This window comes from Temnothorax longispinosus, chromosome 6 (genome assembly GCF_030848805.1).
Source record: "Temnothorax longispinosus isolate EJ_2023e chromosome 6, Tlon_JGU_v1, whole genome shotgun sequence".
Lineage (NCBI taxonomy): Eukaryota > Metazoa > Arthropoda > Insecta > Hymenoptera > Formicidae > Temnothorax > Temnothorax longispinosus.
The window spans coordinates 15,809,930-15,830,241 of NC_092363.1; the positions used below are offsets into that span (position 1 = coordinate 15,809,930).

At 43.6% G+C, this 20,312-nt stretch overlaps 2 protein-coding genes across 2 annotated transcripts in view; one reads left to right on the top strand and one right to left on the bottom strand.

The window, feature by feature from the left end:
* The window catches only part of LOC139815237 (uncharacterized), a 35,841-nt gene extending 26,955 nt beyond the window's left edge, over window positions 1-8,886 (bottom strand). Inside the window, exon 1 of the mRNA XM_071782015.1 lies at window positions 8,657-8,886. Within this exon, the coding sequence (XP_071638116.1) occupies window positions 8,657-8,718 (62 nt within the window). The 5' untranslated portion in view covers window positions 8,719-8,886. The remainder of the gene's footprint in view (window positions 1-8,656) is intronic.
* A 588-nt stretch (window positions 8,887-9,474) lies between these two features.
* The window catches only part of LOC139815238 (uncharacterized), a 28,469-nt gene continuing 17,631 nt past the window's right edge, over window positions 9,475-20,312 (top strand). The window contains exon 1 of the mRNA XM_071782018.1: window positions 9,475-9,595. Coding sequence (XP_071638119.1) covers window positions 9,490-9,595 — 106 coding nt within the window. The 5' untranslated portion in view covers window positions 9,475-9,489. The remainder of the gene's footprint in view (window positions 9,596-20,312) is intronic.

Below are 20,312 nucleotides of genomic sequence, written 5' to 3' on the forward strand. Positions count from 1 at the left end.
TAAACGTTCTGCTTTCTCAAGCATGTCCGGTATTGAATTAGGATCGCAATAATTGATTTCTGTGAAGAACTAACGTTTATAAAACAGACTGGCAAATATTTATAATTAAAATAAAATACTATGTTAACTATTTTAATCACTTTCATAAAGTTATTGTCATCTAGGAATGTAGACTTCTTTCTTAAATTATTGCAGCTTGAATTCAAGCTGCATCTCTTTTGTCGCTGTACCATTAATTTGTATCCTTAAAACTACTCGCTTAGAAAATTAAAAGATCGGTTTTAATCGATCGTTCATTTTGTTACATAGTACTGTCATGCATATGTAGAAGGGGCGAAAGCCATTATTCTTGAATCACAGCCAGGAATTTCGAGCGAGATCGTTTTTCGTGACGTTTGACCCGTTTCTATCGAACGGTGGTGACGTCATCGCAGAGAATGTCAGATCAATGGTCCCCGGGGAGTTGGTGACGGATGCTTCCCTTACCCTCGCATCTCCCTAACTTAGGGTAGCTCCACTCGTGTGGTAGAGCGCGCGATTACGCGCGCTACCGACCCACATCAATTTTCGGTCGAATGGCAGTTGAGAAAGGCCAATAACAATATCGGGCTATCATCGTATCTGAGAAACGTAACGTCTACAGAAATCGTTCGCGGTAAAGTTCTATCACCCGAGAAAGAATGTCTTTAAATTTACGTCGAAATCGTGTACTTTTTACGTGTTTTTAACATCGAACTTTGGTACACTGCATCCGCTATCTGCGTGGAACAGAAAGGAAGCGATCCGTAGCAAACCGCTAGCTTTTCTCTTATCCGCGAATCCCGCGTTTATCTCGGTGATTAAATGCTGGGGGTAATTTGTACCTGTATCCAAACCGATTTCGAAAGTGCTCCGATTAATGTTCGTTATCAAACACTACCTGAATAACTCTCCGCATAGCCGTTAGTTTGCTTCGGCTTCCTCGGATGAGAGTCACTGGCACGACGTCATACAAAGTTCAATGACGTCACAGGGCGTTCGATACGAGAGCGGGATTTCGTAGTGGGGGTCGCTACACCGAGATGAGAGTAAAGAAGAGCGCGAGCCTGACGGGCGGAGGGGACGGGAAAGCGGATGCGAGAGGCGTCAGACGAAGAGAAACCGGCGTGGAAAGAAGAGCCTTTCACGCTGTTCTAAACAAGCATTCCCGCGGTTGTTATCTGATTGTTATCTGTACATTATCGCTATATTCATCACGTAGATACCAAAGCACCAGTACGTGGTTCCTTCACGCATTTGCGTGTTCTCGCGGTATCGCCGATGTTTCGAGCCGAGGAGAGCTTGCTCGCGTAGCCTCGATCGCGCGCGTTAATTAACGATCTCTTTCGATTATGTGACATCTCATTAATTATAGATAAATTGCGATTTGCGTTAATAGGCCGCTACGTAAGTTTGATCCTGCTCCGAGATCTCTCTCGGTCTTCCTGCCCTCGTGGATGCGAGTCGGAGCGCCGCATTGCGCCACCCCCACTATCAACCGCCATCCCGCTAATAAAAAGCACGCTTGTAATTCTCTTACTGTGACAAGGAACGACTCTACGCTTCACCATGAATCTTTCGTTGCCGCAGGAAGTTTGACGCCTAACGAATTACGTGTTGAAAAATAACGGCGTCTTATAGCTCGCTTGACCGCTCGACCGCTTAAAACATTTCCCTACTATCTCAATTCCGCGAACGTTGTGAAATATTCTCGCTGGGAGAACCAATTGCGAATAATTCCTCTTATAATCAACCATAAACTTCTCCATCCTTTCTCTTTTCCGTCATGTTCAATGGTAAATTAGACATGCTGTATAAGTTCTATAAAAAAAATATTCCTTTTGCTCGGTTAAGGGAAAACGATAAAACAATGTTTTATTGCCTTTGTCCAAATTTATGGAGAGCTACTGTTCGCGAAGCGTCAATTTCCTCTTTATAGAAGTTATATGTAGTAGCACTGTTCACAGATCGGGTACGGACAATACATCAGAAATTCTTGGAGTGCGTCAGTATTAATCAATCGAGATATTATTCTAACGGGGAAACACGTACTCGGCGTAACTTACGTGTCCGGCTGCGTCGAGAAACGAAATTGAAATAAATAGAAAAAATCGGCGGAACGTAAGATGGATTCTATAAAGACTGATTGCGATATTGCTATAAAATTGATTTCTTCATTCACATATCTGAGAGCAAAGAACATCTATTTTACATAACAGAAAATGATTTAAAATTAAATCGAAGTCAGAAGCGGATGCTAGTTCCATCACGTTCATTTCGGATAAAAAATTAATAGCTTTCCAAATATTCTTTATTTGAATTTTTTTCGGAAATATGCAAAATATACTTTTATGAAAAATCTTGCTCACATTGTAAAAATATATATTCGTTTTAATAACAATTACAATTTAATATATCAAGTATGATATAAATGGACCAAATTCAAATTTTAGGTGTATTCTTCTTAAACTCTATTTTCTCCTGCAGACAAAACAGTACCGCCATCGCTCTGAAGAAAACCGACTTTGCTGAACCTCGGTGTTCTCTTACCAGGAAACTTTCACGTTCGCGACTTGCTGGGTAACACTATTCGTAGCTCCAATGATAAAGCCATAGCGAACTATCGGTACACGATGGACCATTAATATTATTAGATTGTGTGATAAATATTTTTACGATCTACAACTCTACATCGTACTGTTCACAATGTTTTATAGTATCAACCTTTCTACGGTTAATATACAAAACTCATTTCTTATCAATTGATACAGTCTTCTGTGACAAGACACAAGTATGAATGATTGCGTAACTTAAACAATTCTGATAGGAAATGTTATCTCCAGGATGGCAAAGACGTATATAGCTCTTGATATATAATACGATGAATAATGGCACCAATTGTTGCCTACGCAAATTAGCCGAATAGTCCCTGATGACAAAACTAGATCAAAATAGTATATCGTGATAAAAGAGCTAGAAAAATTTATCGCGTGATCGTTACATTAACATATAATTCAGGTTCAACGTCGGAGACGACTTTCCCCCGTGTTATCTCGCGGGCATCGACACGTGTATAAAAAATGATTCAATGCAGGGAAGACGATTCAGGCATGCGTGGGTTCATCATCCGGTTGAGAGAGAAATTGCGTCTCCATCTCAGCTTCATCGAATCTTTTCCGCATAAACTAAATGAAGATTTGTGGCCCGTTGATTAGTGCTTCGTTAGTCACGTTTACGGGATGTCAAAGTTCAGCGGCGCTATTGAGTTTATATCAGCAGCTTGTAACGGCAAATGTCACGAAATCTTCCTTTGACAGCTGATGTATGACAGCTGATCTTGCGTACATAACTCCGATCTATTATTTCGTAGCACGGTAAAAATATATCTTGAAAAAGTTTACTTTCTGGCCAGTCTCTGGTAGCTCATCAATTATGCGTTAATCTTTCTGACGCATCGCGAATTAGCATCTGTATTGTCGCACATTGTGCCGAGATTGTTATGAGATTGCCGAGATTTTTTGCTATGTAATAATTAAGTAAGCGTTTCGTTTTAGACACTCATAATTCTCGTAAAATTTTAAGAGGATTAATTCAGTAAGAATTTCCTTAAAAATAATATTACTTTATTAGGTATAATTTTTATTAGACACGAAATAACGTTAATCATCAATTAATTCACGATTTTGTAATATGAATATATAAAATCAATAGTCCTTTTTGTGCGAAATCAAAATTTGATAAACGAGACAAGATAGATAAAAAGGAACAACGTAGGAGATATATTATAGCATACATTATAGATATATGTTTAGTGCGATATTAAATTTTCTATGAGATGTCTATATTTATTTATACATATTAATATTTTATTTCACGATTTTAGTATAAGTCAATGTGGTTGAAAATATATTTATCAGCAAAAGTCCTTGACGTCTCTTATCGATGGAACTTCCTCACTTTTAGCGTTAGCCGATACGTTATCCCGCAGGATGTTACAAAGTTCTACAATAAACTGGTACAATTTTCTAAAATTTATCAGCGCTGCCTGTTACTTATTAAGAAACAAAAGCGATATTTGCTATAATATTTGATAAATATTATTTAATAGTAGTCATATTTCCACATCTGTATTTATCTGTGCTTCATAACTCAATGAACAATTTCACAATAACAGAGTATATCTCGTTCAAGGGTTCGTTCGTGTCATACTTTACAACAATTTATTTATTGTTTATCGTGAAAATACATTTTCATTCGCACGTCATTTTTGACGTGCTCGCGACTTATATTGTATTATTAATTATACACGCAACGATTGTAAAGAAACGATTGCAAAATAAATATACCGCGTTCATGGTGCGCGAATATAAGAGTCATAACAGTCGCTTGCACAACGAATGCACAGACAAGCCGCACGTCAGAAACCATCTAAATTAAAATTATATGATAAGACGCGGGCAAAGCGATGCAGTTTTCACGATAAAAATTTGCAAATAAAATGCGCGAATTATGAAAACTCGAATTTTCTTTCGTCGCGTACTGATTGTGAAAAACTGACAATACGGATCCAACAAAAGAAACTGATCAAAAGCAATTTTATAAAATTTTGTGAAATGTCCTTGGAATATACGACGGTGACAAAAGCGGAGTCGACGATTCACTTCGCGTTTCACGTTCGAGGCTGTTTTGAAATAATTAATCAGCACGTTATAATCGACTCGTAAAATTAGCGTGCCGTAACGAATGTACGTACGTATTTCCTTAAAAGTGAAAGTAAGAGTTGCGCCTTGATATATCGCATGTTCGTTGTACTAAGCGCGTAGTCCGAATCTATCCTTATCGTTATCTGTATCGGGCATCGCAAATGCATTCGGGACATTCTCAGCAAACTGACTGTCATAACGAAAATTTGGAAACGAGAACAAGTTACGATAACTAAGCAGAGACAATTGCACACCACATTTATGGAAACTATTAATTTTGCGCGTTGAAGAATTTAATACGGCGGAGCACGTATTAAAAGGCTCCTTAAAAGGCAACGTCGAGCGCGAGCGAGATTTAATTTATTTCTTTACGTCTCTCATACGAAGCACAACTTTTTGATTCGCACCGGCTGACGCTCAACGAGCAATTTTAATTAAATGACACCGTGACTAACGTTGCGCGCGCGCACGCACGTTAAACGCGCCCGTGCCGTGACTCAGGACTCGTTCCCGTGAGTTTTCAAGACTGGCATCAGAGAATTACAAAACTAGCACGGCGGGGGAAATTAATTACCTCTCTTATATACCCCGTCGAAAAACAACCTCTCTCTATCTATTTATCTCTTTATTTCTCTTTCTCTCTCTCCGTCGGCAAGAGTACCGAAATAACCGGCAATTTACTTAAAGTCATCGTTGCTTAATCACGCCGCGATTTTATAGACGACGTGGCCAATTCGACGCAGCTCGTAACTTTTTCAACCCTGCAGGATTTTAAATCCGGCATTTTAAGAGAGAGGCCGGGAACGTTAACGGTCGCTAAACTTCTCGGCTTTACGATATGAAACATATCGTATCCGCGATATTTCGAGGCGGAGACGGAGAGACATCCACACGGGGCGCGGCAGCGAGCGAATTTTATTTCAGGACGAAAAAAACATCGTTTCTCTGTCTCTGGAGAATCGGAGCAGCGCGGACCATCCGCGCAACGTCCGACGGTAACCAAGAATAAGATATTTTTGGAGCTTCTCGTTTCGCTTTGTCGTCTCTTTCGTTCATATGGCAGGCTACGCGCGGAACGATCGCATTTTTCCGTTGCAACGTGCCGCGAGGGAGATAAAAATATTTTCCGAAAGCTTCATTATCCGTGCTCGTCTGGCGCAAAGATGAACGCTGCCAGCTGCCGCGCCGGCGAAAATCCGACGGGTACGCCTTTTGTCCATATAGTTTATGGTAAACGTGCGTGGAATATTACTACGATGGCCACGAGCGATGAAATATCTAACATCGTGTTGCGCGATATACTCCGCCTCGATATGGATCGACGCGTTGTTCAATTATACCTTATTCCGACGCGATCGACCATACCTATTTGTCTCGCTAACAACCTGGTTTCCGAACTAAACTCGGCAATCAATAAAGCAACTCCAATAAGATATAAGATTTTCATCGCAGTTAAACGGAAAAAATGGTCGAAATTGAACAAGTTTGTTATATAATCAATTTCGTTATTCGTATCTTTGATCGAATTTTCCACGGTTTGTGAAACGGTCTCACGAGTCTGTATATGTTCATGTTCCGCCTTACTTCTTTATTCGTCCCTACATCTATGGCATGGTGTCTCCGTTGTGAAATAGCCCTCTTGTCCTTCGAATCCCGAATTCTAGTCTCCGGGCCGGAGCATTATAATACACGAAACTTCACTAATACGTCGTCGCCGTTATTGCATGCGCGCGAATCGCGTGATACTTTCCGAAGTTTTATGGTGTTCGAGTCCCGACGACACGGGGCAATATAAGGGGCGATATTTCCAGCATAACGCGGTCGATAGCGGTACACGGTTATTTTTTGCAGTAGGGTGCTTTTGTCCGCTCGCGTTGCAGTTCCGTTGCACTCCCAAATAGATTTTCGAAGAAAAAGGATGAGATCGCTGCTCAACCGAGTGGGAGAGCGAACTGAGTCACGCGAGTATGCTATAGGTCCAATGGTAAACGACGATGTCGGCGATATCCTCGTCTCGGGGCTCAGAGGCTACATTTCGTGGGAGGTTTTTCTCCGCGAGACACGAGCTCTATTTTGCTCGCGATCATAACAATTACGCGAGATTTTTTTTTACACACAGTTTGCTCTGTTGCCCCGACAGAAGCTGAATGGTGACCATTACATCGCGGGTAGTAGCGGCACTTAGCGGTGAAAGTGTGTCACCGCATTTTTAATTTGCACTTTATCGTCATAGATCGGCGGTCTTGAAACCTTCGCGCGTCATAGACTGAGATCGAGTTCCCGCATCCTGCGTCCCGGCGGCGAAAGAGATTGAAAAAAAAAAAAAGAAAAAGGTTTCCGTATCCTTCCCGTCGATGGAAAGGCAACCTGGCGCTTGCGTAGTATATCGCACACAGGCAATATTATAATATAATAATGAAAACGAATTATTAATAACTATCAGAACACTATCAGAAAAATTTAGGCACGAGGAGGAGAATATTTCCACTCCTTTGAAGAATTATTGCAAACAATACGATTCTCATAGGCAATGTTAATTTTAAATTTATAAATAAATACATATATATAATATACATATAAACAAGAAGCAAAGAGAGTGCCTCTAAGATTAGGTTTTCTGTCTCAACTGTGACACTACCATTACAAAGGCAGATTAAACTTTATTTGAATGTATAAAAAGCCAATTCGTGCAATTATCAAAAGTAATTCTCGATGAAGAAAAAAACTATATCGAGACAAGCATAAGTGTACATGTATATTCATTACTCTGTTCTATAAAGCAATGCTCTGTGTGTGGAATTCTTCACAGTTAAAATCTTAAACTTCGTATTTCTCGATAAAATCCATTTCTAAACTCTCTATGATTTTATATAGTTTATACGGTTTTAATTCAGAATTTAATTCAGGTTGATGAAATCGATTTCCAAGAAACAGTATTTATCGTTGCGACACGACGGAAAAAAATACACAAATATTAACGTCGCGTCGTCCTGAAGGTTGCACGCGTAAACACGATTAAAGGTCCCCAAGGGTTGTACGTGCCTCTCTTTCTCTCTCCCTTTTTCAGGTTCAAAGAGAAAGAGATAACCGGCGCAGATGGTGAGAGTAGTGGGGACCAGGCGAGGCGAGCGAGTAGGGTACACGATGGGTTCTCTCGTTCGGCCGTGTTCGTTCCGCGATCAGTTGTTCGCCGCGCGCGCATCAAGCTGTCGTATTGTCGACCGTCGACGTTTCGTCGTCCGTTCCTCCACTTCGGGTTAACGCGCGTGCAAGGTCCTCTCGCCGGGTTGGCGAGGGATCGATCACACCCCTGCGAAGCACGAGGTACTGCGTGATAACGCTTCGCGTTCAGGGGGTGACCGGGGTGACGGTCATTTCCGCCAAGTACCAGAGCGTTGACGTACCGAAAGTGTGCCGAGCCTCGCAAAAGTTTGTTTGCCGTCGTAATAATCGCGAGAGAGATTCAACTTCCGAGAGAAATCGCGATTTGTTGACGGGATGGAAGTGACATTTAAAGAACGAGTAGATCGTCGACCTCGGTTTTCCCGCCACTGATTTTTCGGTAAAGTTCAGTTGTTACGTGCCGGAAATTCGGGTAGTGATACATACGGTGACGTCGACGCGAAGTGTATCGTGATTGTATTGGCATTTCGCTAATCTTGCAACGCGACTATGATTGGGATCATAGTCTAGCCGAAGTCATCGTGCACGCGGAAAACACCGTAACCGAGAGAGAAAGAGAGAGAGAGAGAGAGAGACGAGCGTCGCGCTTTCGACTGGAAAGTCTCGATCGAGAAACTCTCACGGCCTAACGTTGCCTCCGATACGACTTATCAACGTGTCGTGATAAACTCGTAGTTTACGACGTCGCGTCCTCGAAAGGCGAAACTCGCACGAGGCGCATCTCGAGAGTAACAGGTGACACAATTACATACCTCTGGTTGAGACGCGATTGGTTGACGCCTTTCTCTTCCTTCATCCCTTTCCTCTTCCTCATTACGGAAAAGCGAAGAAAAGCGCGGGACGATGGCAGGTCGAAGCAGCCGTATCGTCAATTCCATCAAGCGCTTGGAAACTATCGGAAACGATCGTCGACGGAGTTGAGCCTTCGAAGGAGGACTCGATTGGCACACGACACGAGACGAGTTGTGGTTAAGCTCGTTGATGAACTCGTCAACGAATGGCTCGCAAACATCGCGCGACGAGTGTTGCTCCCGACGATAATAACTCGCGAATCGGAGCTCGCGACGCTCGCGTCCTTCTTGGCGCGCCGGGAATGCGCGGGGTCACGTTCGCGCGCCGATCGAATTAAAAAAAATACCGGGCGACGCGATCAACAAGGAGGCCGGCCGAGTGCGTAGCGAGCAGACGATAACGAGGCGGCACGCAGAAGGAGCATCGTCAGTGGAAAGGAGGTCCCAGCCGGCGCCTTCATCGTCTCTCTCTCTCTCCTCTCTCGTTACGGCGCGCCGAGCTTGTCAGCCAACAAGACGATAACGACGATCGACAGCTGCTTCTTCGACGAGATTCCGCCTGAATTTTGGATTTTCGTTCACGAGTCGAAACGAAAGAAGCCAAGCAACCCCGAACGAGGCCCGTAACGTTGGCGAACCGCCGCTTACAAGATCAGACAAGGAAGAAAAAAAACGCGGGATCGAGGATAGAGTAATTTTCCATCGATTGAGTGCGTGTGTGAGTGCGATATCGGTATGACCAGCGACGCGAACTGACGCTCCGAAAGTGAGAGGAAGCTCTCGGAAGAGCGAGAATGATGATGCCGCCACCGCAGGTCGTGGGTGTCCTGCTGAAGAAACCGGGACAACAGACTCACCCGCGGTTACCCCCCCTAGATCCGCAAGAGACCAAAATTAAAGGTGAGTCTATTTCTTTTTACTTTTTATTCTAGGAATATTTTTTTAAACGTATGTCTTTTATCGTCAAATATTGCGTATACACTTACGAGAGTATAAAAAACGTACAAGCAGAATAATAATTACGAATGCAATATAATACTAAAGCGCGCTCCAATAACAAACACGCAAATTCTTTCGAACGTTTGAAATAATATATATCCATTAAAAAAGAAAGCTTCAGATATATTGAGCGTTAAATTTAAAAAAATTAACATCACTCACAACACCGGTGGCGAACCATTATACGACGCCGATAGCGTATCAAATGGGTTAATTACCGTAGTAATTGAGCGAAAAAAATAGAGCTTTCCATGGGCATCCGGTAATCACAAATTTCTCATTAATTTGGGACATCTCATTTAGCGATTACGATAAGTAGGCACGTCGATCCATTTCGCAACGCCATTTCTTTTCGCCGTAATCTCAATACTGAATCTTTTCTCCGCTAACTAATTTCCAGTTCGGTAAGAAATGTAATTTATTACTAACACATGCGAAGACATCTGTATAAGAACCTTTTCCGCCAAAATGGAGCAACGCAGTTTGTCGTTCCGCTCGAGAACGCGGTCCCTTTAGGGACTCCCCTCGAGAGACGGGCAGGAAGATACCGGCGGAGACCGAAGGAAGAAATCATTTTCATTGTGGCATGCATCGCGGGTTTACATTCTGTAAATAGGCGGTCGAAAGACATATAAACTCGCGTCATTCATCTCGCGTCGCGGGTCTCCGCTCGGCATGCCGGCATTACGCTATTATCGATATTATGATTCATTGGAGCGTACGTGTTGTTACAACAAACGGGCAACCTTATCGAGACTGTAACGACTGAACGTTCCCTGAAATCTGGGCTGGAGCTCTCGCTCTCTATAGTCTGACTCTACTATCGATCTCGTCGATATCTTTTCCTTCCTCTCGCTACGATGGCGATGCAGGAATGCGCTAACCGCTCTTTCGTTGAATAATGTTTTATCGCCGCTTGTGGTTCGATTAACGCGAAATTGATTCACGTTGAGTAAGAGACGTTTAAAAGCGTCGGTTTATCATCGCCGCCGGTCGAACCACATCACGTGAGAATCCTCGTAATGTAACCCACAAACGTGGCAATTGAAGATTAAGTGGCTCGGTAGCGCCAGCTTGTTTACTCTATTATGCCGATCAGTCGCGAGCCGACGCCTTATGGCTCCGTTAACAATTATGTTAATGGGACGGCGACACGTTACGATAACAGCGTAAGTTGATCTCATACGAATAGATGAGCAATTTGATGAAAAAACGAATATAAATATATTTTGGTATTTTATTTTTTTTCTGTTAAATATGCATCGTCAGGTTTCAGTCAACCATAAATCATTTATCTGAAATTTTTTAATTTTTATTGCTGCACATAACTCCGAGAGAATAGAATTTCTCAAATAATTTAGGTTTATATGTACGTCCCTTTCCTTAGAATTCTAGGATAACAAAGAGCGATGTTGGAATTTCTAGGGAAACCCAACTCGTGAGTTTCTATAGTGTTTCGAACAAATATCAGACGATGAAGTCCGTCTAGACGCCTTGCCACAAGTCAACCATAAATCATTTATCTGAAATTTTTTTATTTTTATTGCTGCACATAACTCCGAGAGAATAGAATTTCTCAAATAATTTAGGTTTATATGTACGTCCCTTTCCTTAGAATTCTAGGATAACAAAGAGCGATGTTGGAATTTCTAGGGAAACCCGACTCGTGAGTTTCTAGTGTTTCGAACAAATATCAGACGATGAAGTCCGTCTAGACGCCTTGCCACAACATTTGAAAGGCCTTTTAGAAGCCCGTCTCGTTCGCACGCGATTGACAATTCGTGCTCCGTAATCCGGTATCTGGGCTACCGTGGTAACGGGATACTTTTACGTGGCCGTTCATCCACGGGGAACATGAAAACGGACTCTCTAGGAAGCGAAAAACGTATTTTTTGGATACCAGAAATACATGTAATATTTTACAAAATATCCATTAGGAAACCGAGAATAATAGCGAACCGCAATTACGATATTATTCGTCCAATAATCCTGATTGCTGTAACGTGATATAATTTGGACGATGACGGTATTTTAGATTGGCGCGTTAACTTTAACCCATATTACTCAGCGCCGAAAATGACGATGACGTTTCGCGCGGAAGTGCCGCAAAAATAGATCATTGTTGCCTCACGCTAGAGAGTTGAACGTTTATCGAACTGTACTTCGAGTAAATAGGCGTAGATGTTTTGATAAGATTATCCCATCGCGCGATACCACCTATATAAACGTCTTATTTCAATCAACTGACAAGCGTTTCATAAAAATAAATAAATTAGTCTTTTTCTGTCAGGTTTATACAAGGGTTTATAGCAGACGAAATTACGCGGTAGATTAATTTTTGTTTAATGCGAAACGAGATACCTAAATTCCTGACGGTTTATGGCAGGTCAAGAAACAGTAAAAAGAAAGCGGGCAGGGACTTATCGCGCCGAGCGACGTTCTCGTGCCGGTTTTCACGGCCGTATCAAATCCCTGCAGTATACCTACCTTTGACTTTCCTCCCCGCGAGCTCGACTATCGTCCGACAAGAGCAACCCTTTCTCTTCTAACGGGAACCTTATTAAACTTCCCGGATTTTCCGTTTCATTGCACATTCGACAAACGATTACGACATCGGCACACGCCAATCCCGTCATTGCGAAACCGTCCCGTATAACAAGGCATATACCTGCTCGATAGCGGTTTTATATTATAATTTCGACTGCAACACGCTTGCTCGTTAATTATCTCCCGGCACGAAGTGGCACGAGAAATATCGTACTTATGCGTTTGCAGAACGGAACGTTATGTAAGCTTTAATTAGCCTTAGTCTAAATCATTTTGATAATTCTCGTGAGACTAGAAAATATTTTTCGAGAACTGATATTGTGAGAGTTGGTGAAAATTTTTTCGCGCCATCCTCGTCCCTCTTTCTCCTCCCCGACTCGGTTCGCACTTTTCGCGAAATAAGAGTCGAGCCTCGGAGACATAAAGGAGCTCTTTGTAACACGAAGGGGCACTGTGGCCATGTAAATAGCCAATGGGATCCTTAAAAAAAATCCACAAGACGCTCGCATTGCTGTCGACCTGAACGGTGACGCGAGTTTCACATTTCTCGTTCTTCAGCGTGTGCAGGCAGCGGGAAACTGGATTTCAAGGTGTTACATGGTGGTCTCTCTTCTCCGTTGGTACGATTCGTCGTTTTCGATTCGGCGGTTTCGAAGATATTCGCAAGAGAAACCAATCCGTATATAACGTTTGATTCGCGCTCCGCTCGTTTTTGCGCGATGAGCATCTCTCTTTCTTTCTTTCTCTCTTCTCTTTTTCTCTCCTCGGAGTCCGGACGACTTAAATTAGGGTCACAGTGCCGAATTAAGCACGGTCCACAAGTGCCATTCACGAGGAACTCGCCGCGACCGGGGATTAAGATATACACATGTAGATAAAGTCGGACCCCATCCGTATTCGAGTTTCTGCGATTCTCTAGGAATCCTTTTGATACTTGAGAATCCTCCTGAGAAATCCCTGGCTGGCATTACACGTTTCGTAAAGTAATCCCCTAAGTATCGCTATTCAGAGGACGAAATTGAGCTTGCGCGTCATGATGCAAAGACGCGGGCCTTGCGGTTAAAAAGGCTCAATTGAGCTAAGGGAGGCAAAAGAGGATCATTTCTGTCGACGTGTCCGGCAGATCGGAAGAAAGAGAGAGGGAGAGAGACAGAGCCTGTGCGTCACGAGTCTAAACAAATTACAACGACAGCCGAGTGAGCCGACCGCTCCTCGCACGAGCGCGAATAATAAATCGCGAATAATCGCGCGCGTATACCGGGTGTTCCGCTCGGGCGGAACGGACCGAGGCGATACGACACCCGGGGCCCGGGGGTTCGTGACTTAGCTTAGGCTCGATCGTCGATCGAGACTCAAATCTCGGCCACGGAAGACGCGCGTTGCCTTTCACTAAATGTTCGCTCTTCGTCTTCTACATGTGTATTCGGCATTCGCGGCAACTAACTTCGTGCCATTTACCAGCCACAGCTATAAATCACCGTCGCGAGCGGACGTGAAAAATCAAGTTCGCTTGTTGAACGATGTTATTTTCTCTCAAGAGTGATACCGCTCTTCAAGATCATCGCGTATCGACTCCGTGGACATTTCTGCGCGTCGTCCGCGCGCCCGAGCGATGCGTATGCGCGCCCAGTATCTCGTTGCACTGCCTCACTCCTTATCACGCCTGCGGGCGATAACACATCCGGAGTTACACGACGTTCATTACGGAGTTCCGATCGTCGAGCGTTATTCGTGATAATTATAGTACATATAAAAAATAATGGTTTTAAGGTTTTTTTAAAAACTAATAAAATAAAATACGAGTAAAATGAAATAAAATCTTTTGCGCCTTAACGTTGATTTATCTTCAATTAATCTTTAAGATACCGACGCAGGTTGTTTATGACCACTATCAGTCGATTGATATCACCGTTTCAAATGAATCATCGTCATTCTATGACTATTGCAAATCTCGACTCTTTTCTGTGACGCCCTCGACCTCAGACGTTACAGCGAAATCGCGTTTCAAGCTGGATTTTCTACGATCACTGCATTGCCTCGAACCGGGTTCTGCTTCCCCGATTCGCGTAACCAGTCCTGCCGGAGAAAAGCGGTTGTGAAAATGTTTTGCACAGTCGTACTTGCCTGATTCAGGATCTGCTATCGTGACTATCGCATATTTGCTCGCAATTTCATTCAATTTTACACGTATCATTTATCTATATCTTTATAAAAACCGAAATATACATTGCAGTGACGATAGCAGTTGACTCGTGATTCGAATGATTTACTAGTAACCTCCGGTTCGCAGTTTTCAGCGTCATCTTGACGATCTCTCTAGAGTGGGACGTCATCTTGACGATCTCTCTTGAATCTAAGTGCGACGACACCAAGAGATACTTTTTCTGGGCACACGTGTCTCGTCGTCGGTTTCTCGCACACAAATTAATTAGCGCCGCTTGACGAGGGGAATGCTGGTCTCTCAAGTGGGTGTAATTAGATGCCCTCCACTGTGTCGCATCGTGAAGAGGACCATAGAAGAGAGCATCGTGTCATCAACAGCGGCGGAGAAAGAAAATCGCTTCAACGAAGCGACGAGAGAAGCCAGACTTGAAGCAATTTATTGTTCAATTTTAGGAAGTACGTTTCAAAGCGCTTTATTGTTAAACTTAATATCGTGTAATACTGTATGTCGGTCAACTATGCAGATGAAGTACGATGCGGCGTATCGGAGCGTTGGTTCGATAATAACTAGATATATAGAGATGATAAAGGGGATGAAACCGAGAAGAACTATTTAATAGCGTGCGTACGAATTCATCGGCACGAATGATGCGCGAGAGAAGGATCGAAATAACATTTCTATCTCTGTTTCGAACAGCTGACGAGAATAATGTCGGCGGCGGACAGGAAATGGTCTTCCCCTGTCCCTATGTGTTAGCTACAGGAACGACTCGTGTTCTTTCATTCTACTCGATCGAGCGACAGTGACAAACATATGCGGGAACGAGAGAGAAGGAAAAAAGCTACATGGGAAGCTCAAGTTGGTAGAACAAAGAAGGCTCCAATTCGTTGTGAAGAAAAGAGAGAGATGGAAGAGCATCTGGTTCTGGAAAGTATCTAATTAAAAAAAGAGAAAAAGAAACAATGAAAGAAACCCACCAGACCGCGAAAGATGTTTACAGGCACTTTGTATACAGCAGTAACAATTCGATGACCTCTTGATCAACATCCTGGACGATGATCTTAATTATTTTTACTTAATTAATTTAAAGACCGAAGTAGCTAATGGCAATTATCGCGCAATGTATACATTAATTTTTGACACGACTCGTAAACAATCAATTTGAAATTTTTACATCTGCCCTCTCCATGGGAGATGCATCGTCAACGAAAAGCCAGATGTGGGAGAGCAGCTGACCGGTGCGTTTGGAAAACGACTACCTGGGAAAAAGAGAAAACAAACGGTCGTCTGCGACGCGAGAGAGAGAAAACGAGATACTGTGGCTGGCCCGATGAAAGAGGCAGCAACGGTACGACAGTAGCTTGGTATTCGTGGGACGGAAGTCGACGTTACAGGCGAGATATAGTCGTTGCTGGCGGCGGGAGAGACGGACCTACGCTATTCTCGCGATCGCGAGAATGACAGCGAGCGGTGAATCGATGATACACACGAGACGAGTGAGCGAGAAAGGACATTGCAGCGCGTAAGGCAAATCGGACGAGGACGGAGTACGTCAGGGCGTTGCACCGTTTGCTGTGACCCAGTGTTCTCTGCGGGCACCGCTCCGTTTAGGTTTCTCGGCAGTCGTATTTCTATTTCCCTTTCTCCCGCGGGATTCTTATCCGCGTGGCAAGGACTGCGCAATTTTAGAATTTCGCCAAGACGTCTATATATCGCACAATCGTTATCTTCGCCGTTTGATCGATACTCTACTTTCAGCGGAACAGGAAAATAGTAACCGAGACTAGTTCACTAGTCTGCTTAAGGAGAATTGCCATTGATAACAAAAAATATATTTAAATAGAAATATATATAATATAGGTACTTTTTGACCGAGAAATTAATAAGTAAAATGATATAACGAATTATATCAAAAGAAAAAGATTGGAAAGTGTTTTTACATCCTAATTTGTGAATGAAGTACGTATATCCTATTAATCACAAAGGAATCAGATCACTTAAATAACATCCGCATATCTACACTCATGTCTCGCGAAGCGGCAGAAAATGATTTCGCAAGTAATGAGTGCAATTTCTCTTTGAATCGTACGAGGCGTACACGTAACATGCGAATATATTTAAAAGACACGCGCGAGGGGCGTCTTTATCAATGTCAATCGAGCTTCTTACAAACCTTCTCGCGCGCTTGTTCTGTCAGCGCGAGGCCGCGCTAGAATCCGCTAGGAATTTTTTATGGGTTACCTAGCCCCACTACATTGATAAGTGGAACGGTTACGAGTGTTCACACGCATGTCGTTACGCACACAAGTTCGTTTTCTGTAAGCTCATTTCGCTCTTCCTCTCATCTAGTTCCTCTTGCGTATATATAACGCGTACATGTCGACCGCTGTGCAAAGATCTATACATGTACTTTATTCTATTTAATTCTAAGAATAATTTATAATTCTATTTAATTTTAATGATAATTGATATTTTAATAATCTATATACTTTAAAACGGCTTTTGAATTTCATAATATAAGTTTGCCAGAAACAGAACATCTAAATCTTTTCTCTTTTCAAATTAATTAAAATTGTCTAGAACTAGCATTTTCCGTGCCGGAAAGAGACGGTAAAAGGGATCTCACGACGTTTCTGCTTAGACGGACACGCACGAAGGAGCCCCGTTGAACCCATGGGAGCGGTAACGACGTAATTACAGAGTTAGGCACGTTACATCGAATCGTAATCGCACGATTGCATCCAAGTTTCATTCCGCTCTTTACGCATCTTGGCTTTATGCGACGCGCGACGGGTGGCGTTTCCGTTGGACGTTTTTCAACGCTTCTAAATTACTGGATCGGATTTCGGAATAGGCGACTAATCGGACCTCCGATCTTCAACATGGCGATTTCCTCTTTCATATAACGTAGAATACACATATGATTTTCGAGAAAATCGGCCCTCGACCTAGATTGGATTGCGCGCTGCGCCGGTTATTAAATCCTGTGCGTTAACGTTATCTCGATTATTACGTAGCCTTTCTTGATTTCTCATTATATGCATCGCGCTGACCCAGAACTATCCGATTGCGCTCGAATTCATTAATTCTCGTTACGAGTACCGGGATATAACGTGTCGGTTAATCCGATATCGCGCGCGCGCGCTCGAGTCTCGAGACTACACTCCTTGCGAGGTAACTACGCAATACATCCGACATTTTTTACGAGCATTTCATTAATCATATTCCCCTCACACATACAGAATGTTTTGATAAATCAGGTATATTATACAATGTATGTGTGTGAGAGAGAGAGAAGATCATATCAAGTCGTATTAATTTTTTTCCAACTTCTCTGACGTCTCTCAAAATCTCTTTCGCTTCCGCGCTTTCTTTCATCGCGGTTATTTACGCTATAGACGCGTCAACGAGCTAGATCACACTCGGTCCCTATCCTCACTGTCAAAATAAATGGTCGCCGCCGTCGGAAGTTGCGTTCACCTCGGCCCTTCCTCTCAAGAGAACCAGAATCGCCCGTAGAAACTGGTCTTCCCGGCTTGCATGTCCTGGAAAAATATCTTGCACGGTGCACGTGTGTGTTGGCACTTATGCTCGTGTCGCGCGTGCTGGCTTTCGCAGCTTGCAAGCAGCACGCAGGTATTTATCGTCGAAGCTGCAGCTTTACTGGAAAATATTTCCTTCTCTCGTAAACGTGCCAGCGTACGCCGAGGTCAGCAACCCCCGTTTCGTAATCCAAATAACGTACGCGACACCCCTACGATAGGTGATAGTCACGCGACGTTAGTGACGCCAGCTGTTACCAGAGTTCGACCCCCGTGCGAGAAAAGGTGCTCGGAGACGATTCGACAAGGCCGTGTCAACCCTTTTGCCATCGCAACGAAATGTACGACGCAACCTTTGAATAAAATTCAATCGTGGTGTTTGAAAGGGAAATCTTGCACGCCCACGGTAAGCCGTTTACTTCCCTCTGCCGCCGGAGTCCGCGATATTTTTATACCTTTCAATATAAACCATCTTGTAAGGCTATCGATTGTTATTGCTACAACGTAACGTTGAGATGTGTTGTAATGGATGTTACATTTAAAGCAAAAATTATATAATATTGCAGAAATATCTGCATAGTATCTATAATTTTATATAAAATTATGTAACTTGAGAGAATATTTGTAACATAATCGAATTTAATTATTTCTATCGAGTAAATGTAGCGAACTAAGTAATATAAAATTATTTCACGATATTCGTATTGTATTCCGTTGCATCAAAGTAGCTCATTGTAAAAAGCAGATGAATGAAGTCGTCCAGGAATTGGTCGACTAACGGTCACAACACATACAACATCCGGTACCTCCGGTATGTTCAATTAGGTGCCGTCGAGGCGCGACATAATCCCCATATCGTATTACACCCTACGTTGTACCCTCTGGCAAAGGATAAAAGAAGAAAAAGTCGCGAAAGACGATGCAGAGAATCGCGCGATGAAAAATCGTTTTGCAGAAATACAGTTCGATTACACGTTCGCGTGAAAACTCGTCATCTCGTCCTTTTAGATTGCTTCGTGGACTCGCAACGCGATAAGAAGCATTTCGAATGGGCGATACCCCAGTCGCGCCGCGCCGCGCCGCGCGGCGGGACTGGTGCAACAATTAATTTCCAAAGGAAAGAGTTACGAAGCCGTCTGTGTATCTCCTTGGAGGGTCGACCCATCTGGAATCAAGGGACAAAATCGCCGTAATGGCGGTGCAACCCTTCGGCCAGCTGTGCGTCACAATGGTCGTCACGAAAAATCGTGCGACAATGTTATCTCGATCTGCTTTCGCATTGTGGGGTCGTCGCTGGGATTGAGTCGTCAAGCAATCGGGTTAAGGGGCCTTCCTTTGTCGAACGACGAGAAATCTTTCGTGCGAGAGGAAAAATTTGTTTTTTTGCCTCTTCAGAATGCAATTAAATGGGCAAGCGCGGATTCCTTTCGCAGATTCCCTTCTTCGTTGTATCGCGATCGATTGGATCTCAACAAGAAGTTATTTAACGCGATTACAGGACCGCTGTGGTAAACCGAAATCGTTTACAATGGCGCCAACAATTTATCCTCGTTTGCCATCGGTGATGAAAGGAATTCGGCACAAAGCAAAGGTTGGCTTTCACGTGAAAGCAAACAAGCACGCACCCCTTTCCGGTCCGCGAGCTTTTTAATGTCATGTCGTGGAGCCAAGAGGCTGGCCAAGAGAATGAGAGAGAGAAAGAGAAGCGGAGAACATTTTGGTCGAGTAATTCCTAAAAGAAAAGAAAAGGGTTCACAGGCTAAACGCGGAACCGGTCTTCTATGACGGCGCCGTTTAGTTCGCGCGCGCTGCGGAAGCTTGCGTTGCATCGTGTCGTGTCTCGCGGCTCGATTCGATTTCCATTAGAGTCCAACGATGATGTTTACTTAGCTCCGGGTCGTTGTCACGCGGCCGGGAGAGAAGAGACAGAAAAACGGCGACATTGGAGTCGGGGGATGAGAGAGTGAACGAGTACACGAGAAAGGGAGAACAGACTGCATACGAGGAATCCGGAGAGAGAGAGAGAGAGAGAGAGGGGGGGGGGGGGATGGAAAAACGGAATCAGGTTTCTACCTTTATAGGCCTGCGTCCGCGTCGCGTTCTGCCGTGCCTCCCGTGTGCGCGCCTCCTTTCCTTTCCTTCCTCTTTGCACGGATGCAGAGAAGGAGCATGCACAGGCGACAGAAAACCATAATCACTGACAAAAGAGCCTCGGAGGCACCATAGCGTGCAGCAGCAACTACAGAGACAAGACGAGCTTTCGCACCCCTTTCTCACGCGCGACACCTCGACACCATGAGGAGGATCCGTCTTTTTTCGAGGGCTCCGCCACGCCGTCCGGAGTCCTCGGATGAGATGCCCCGAG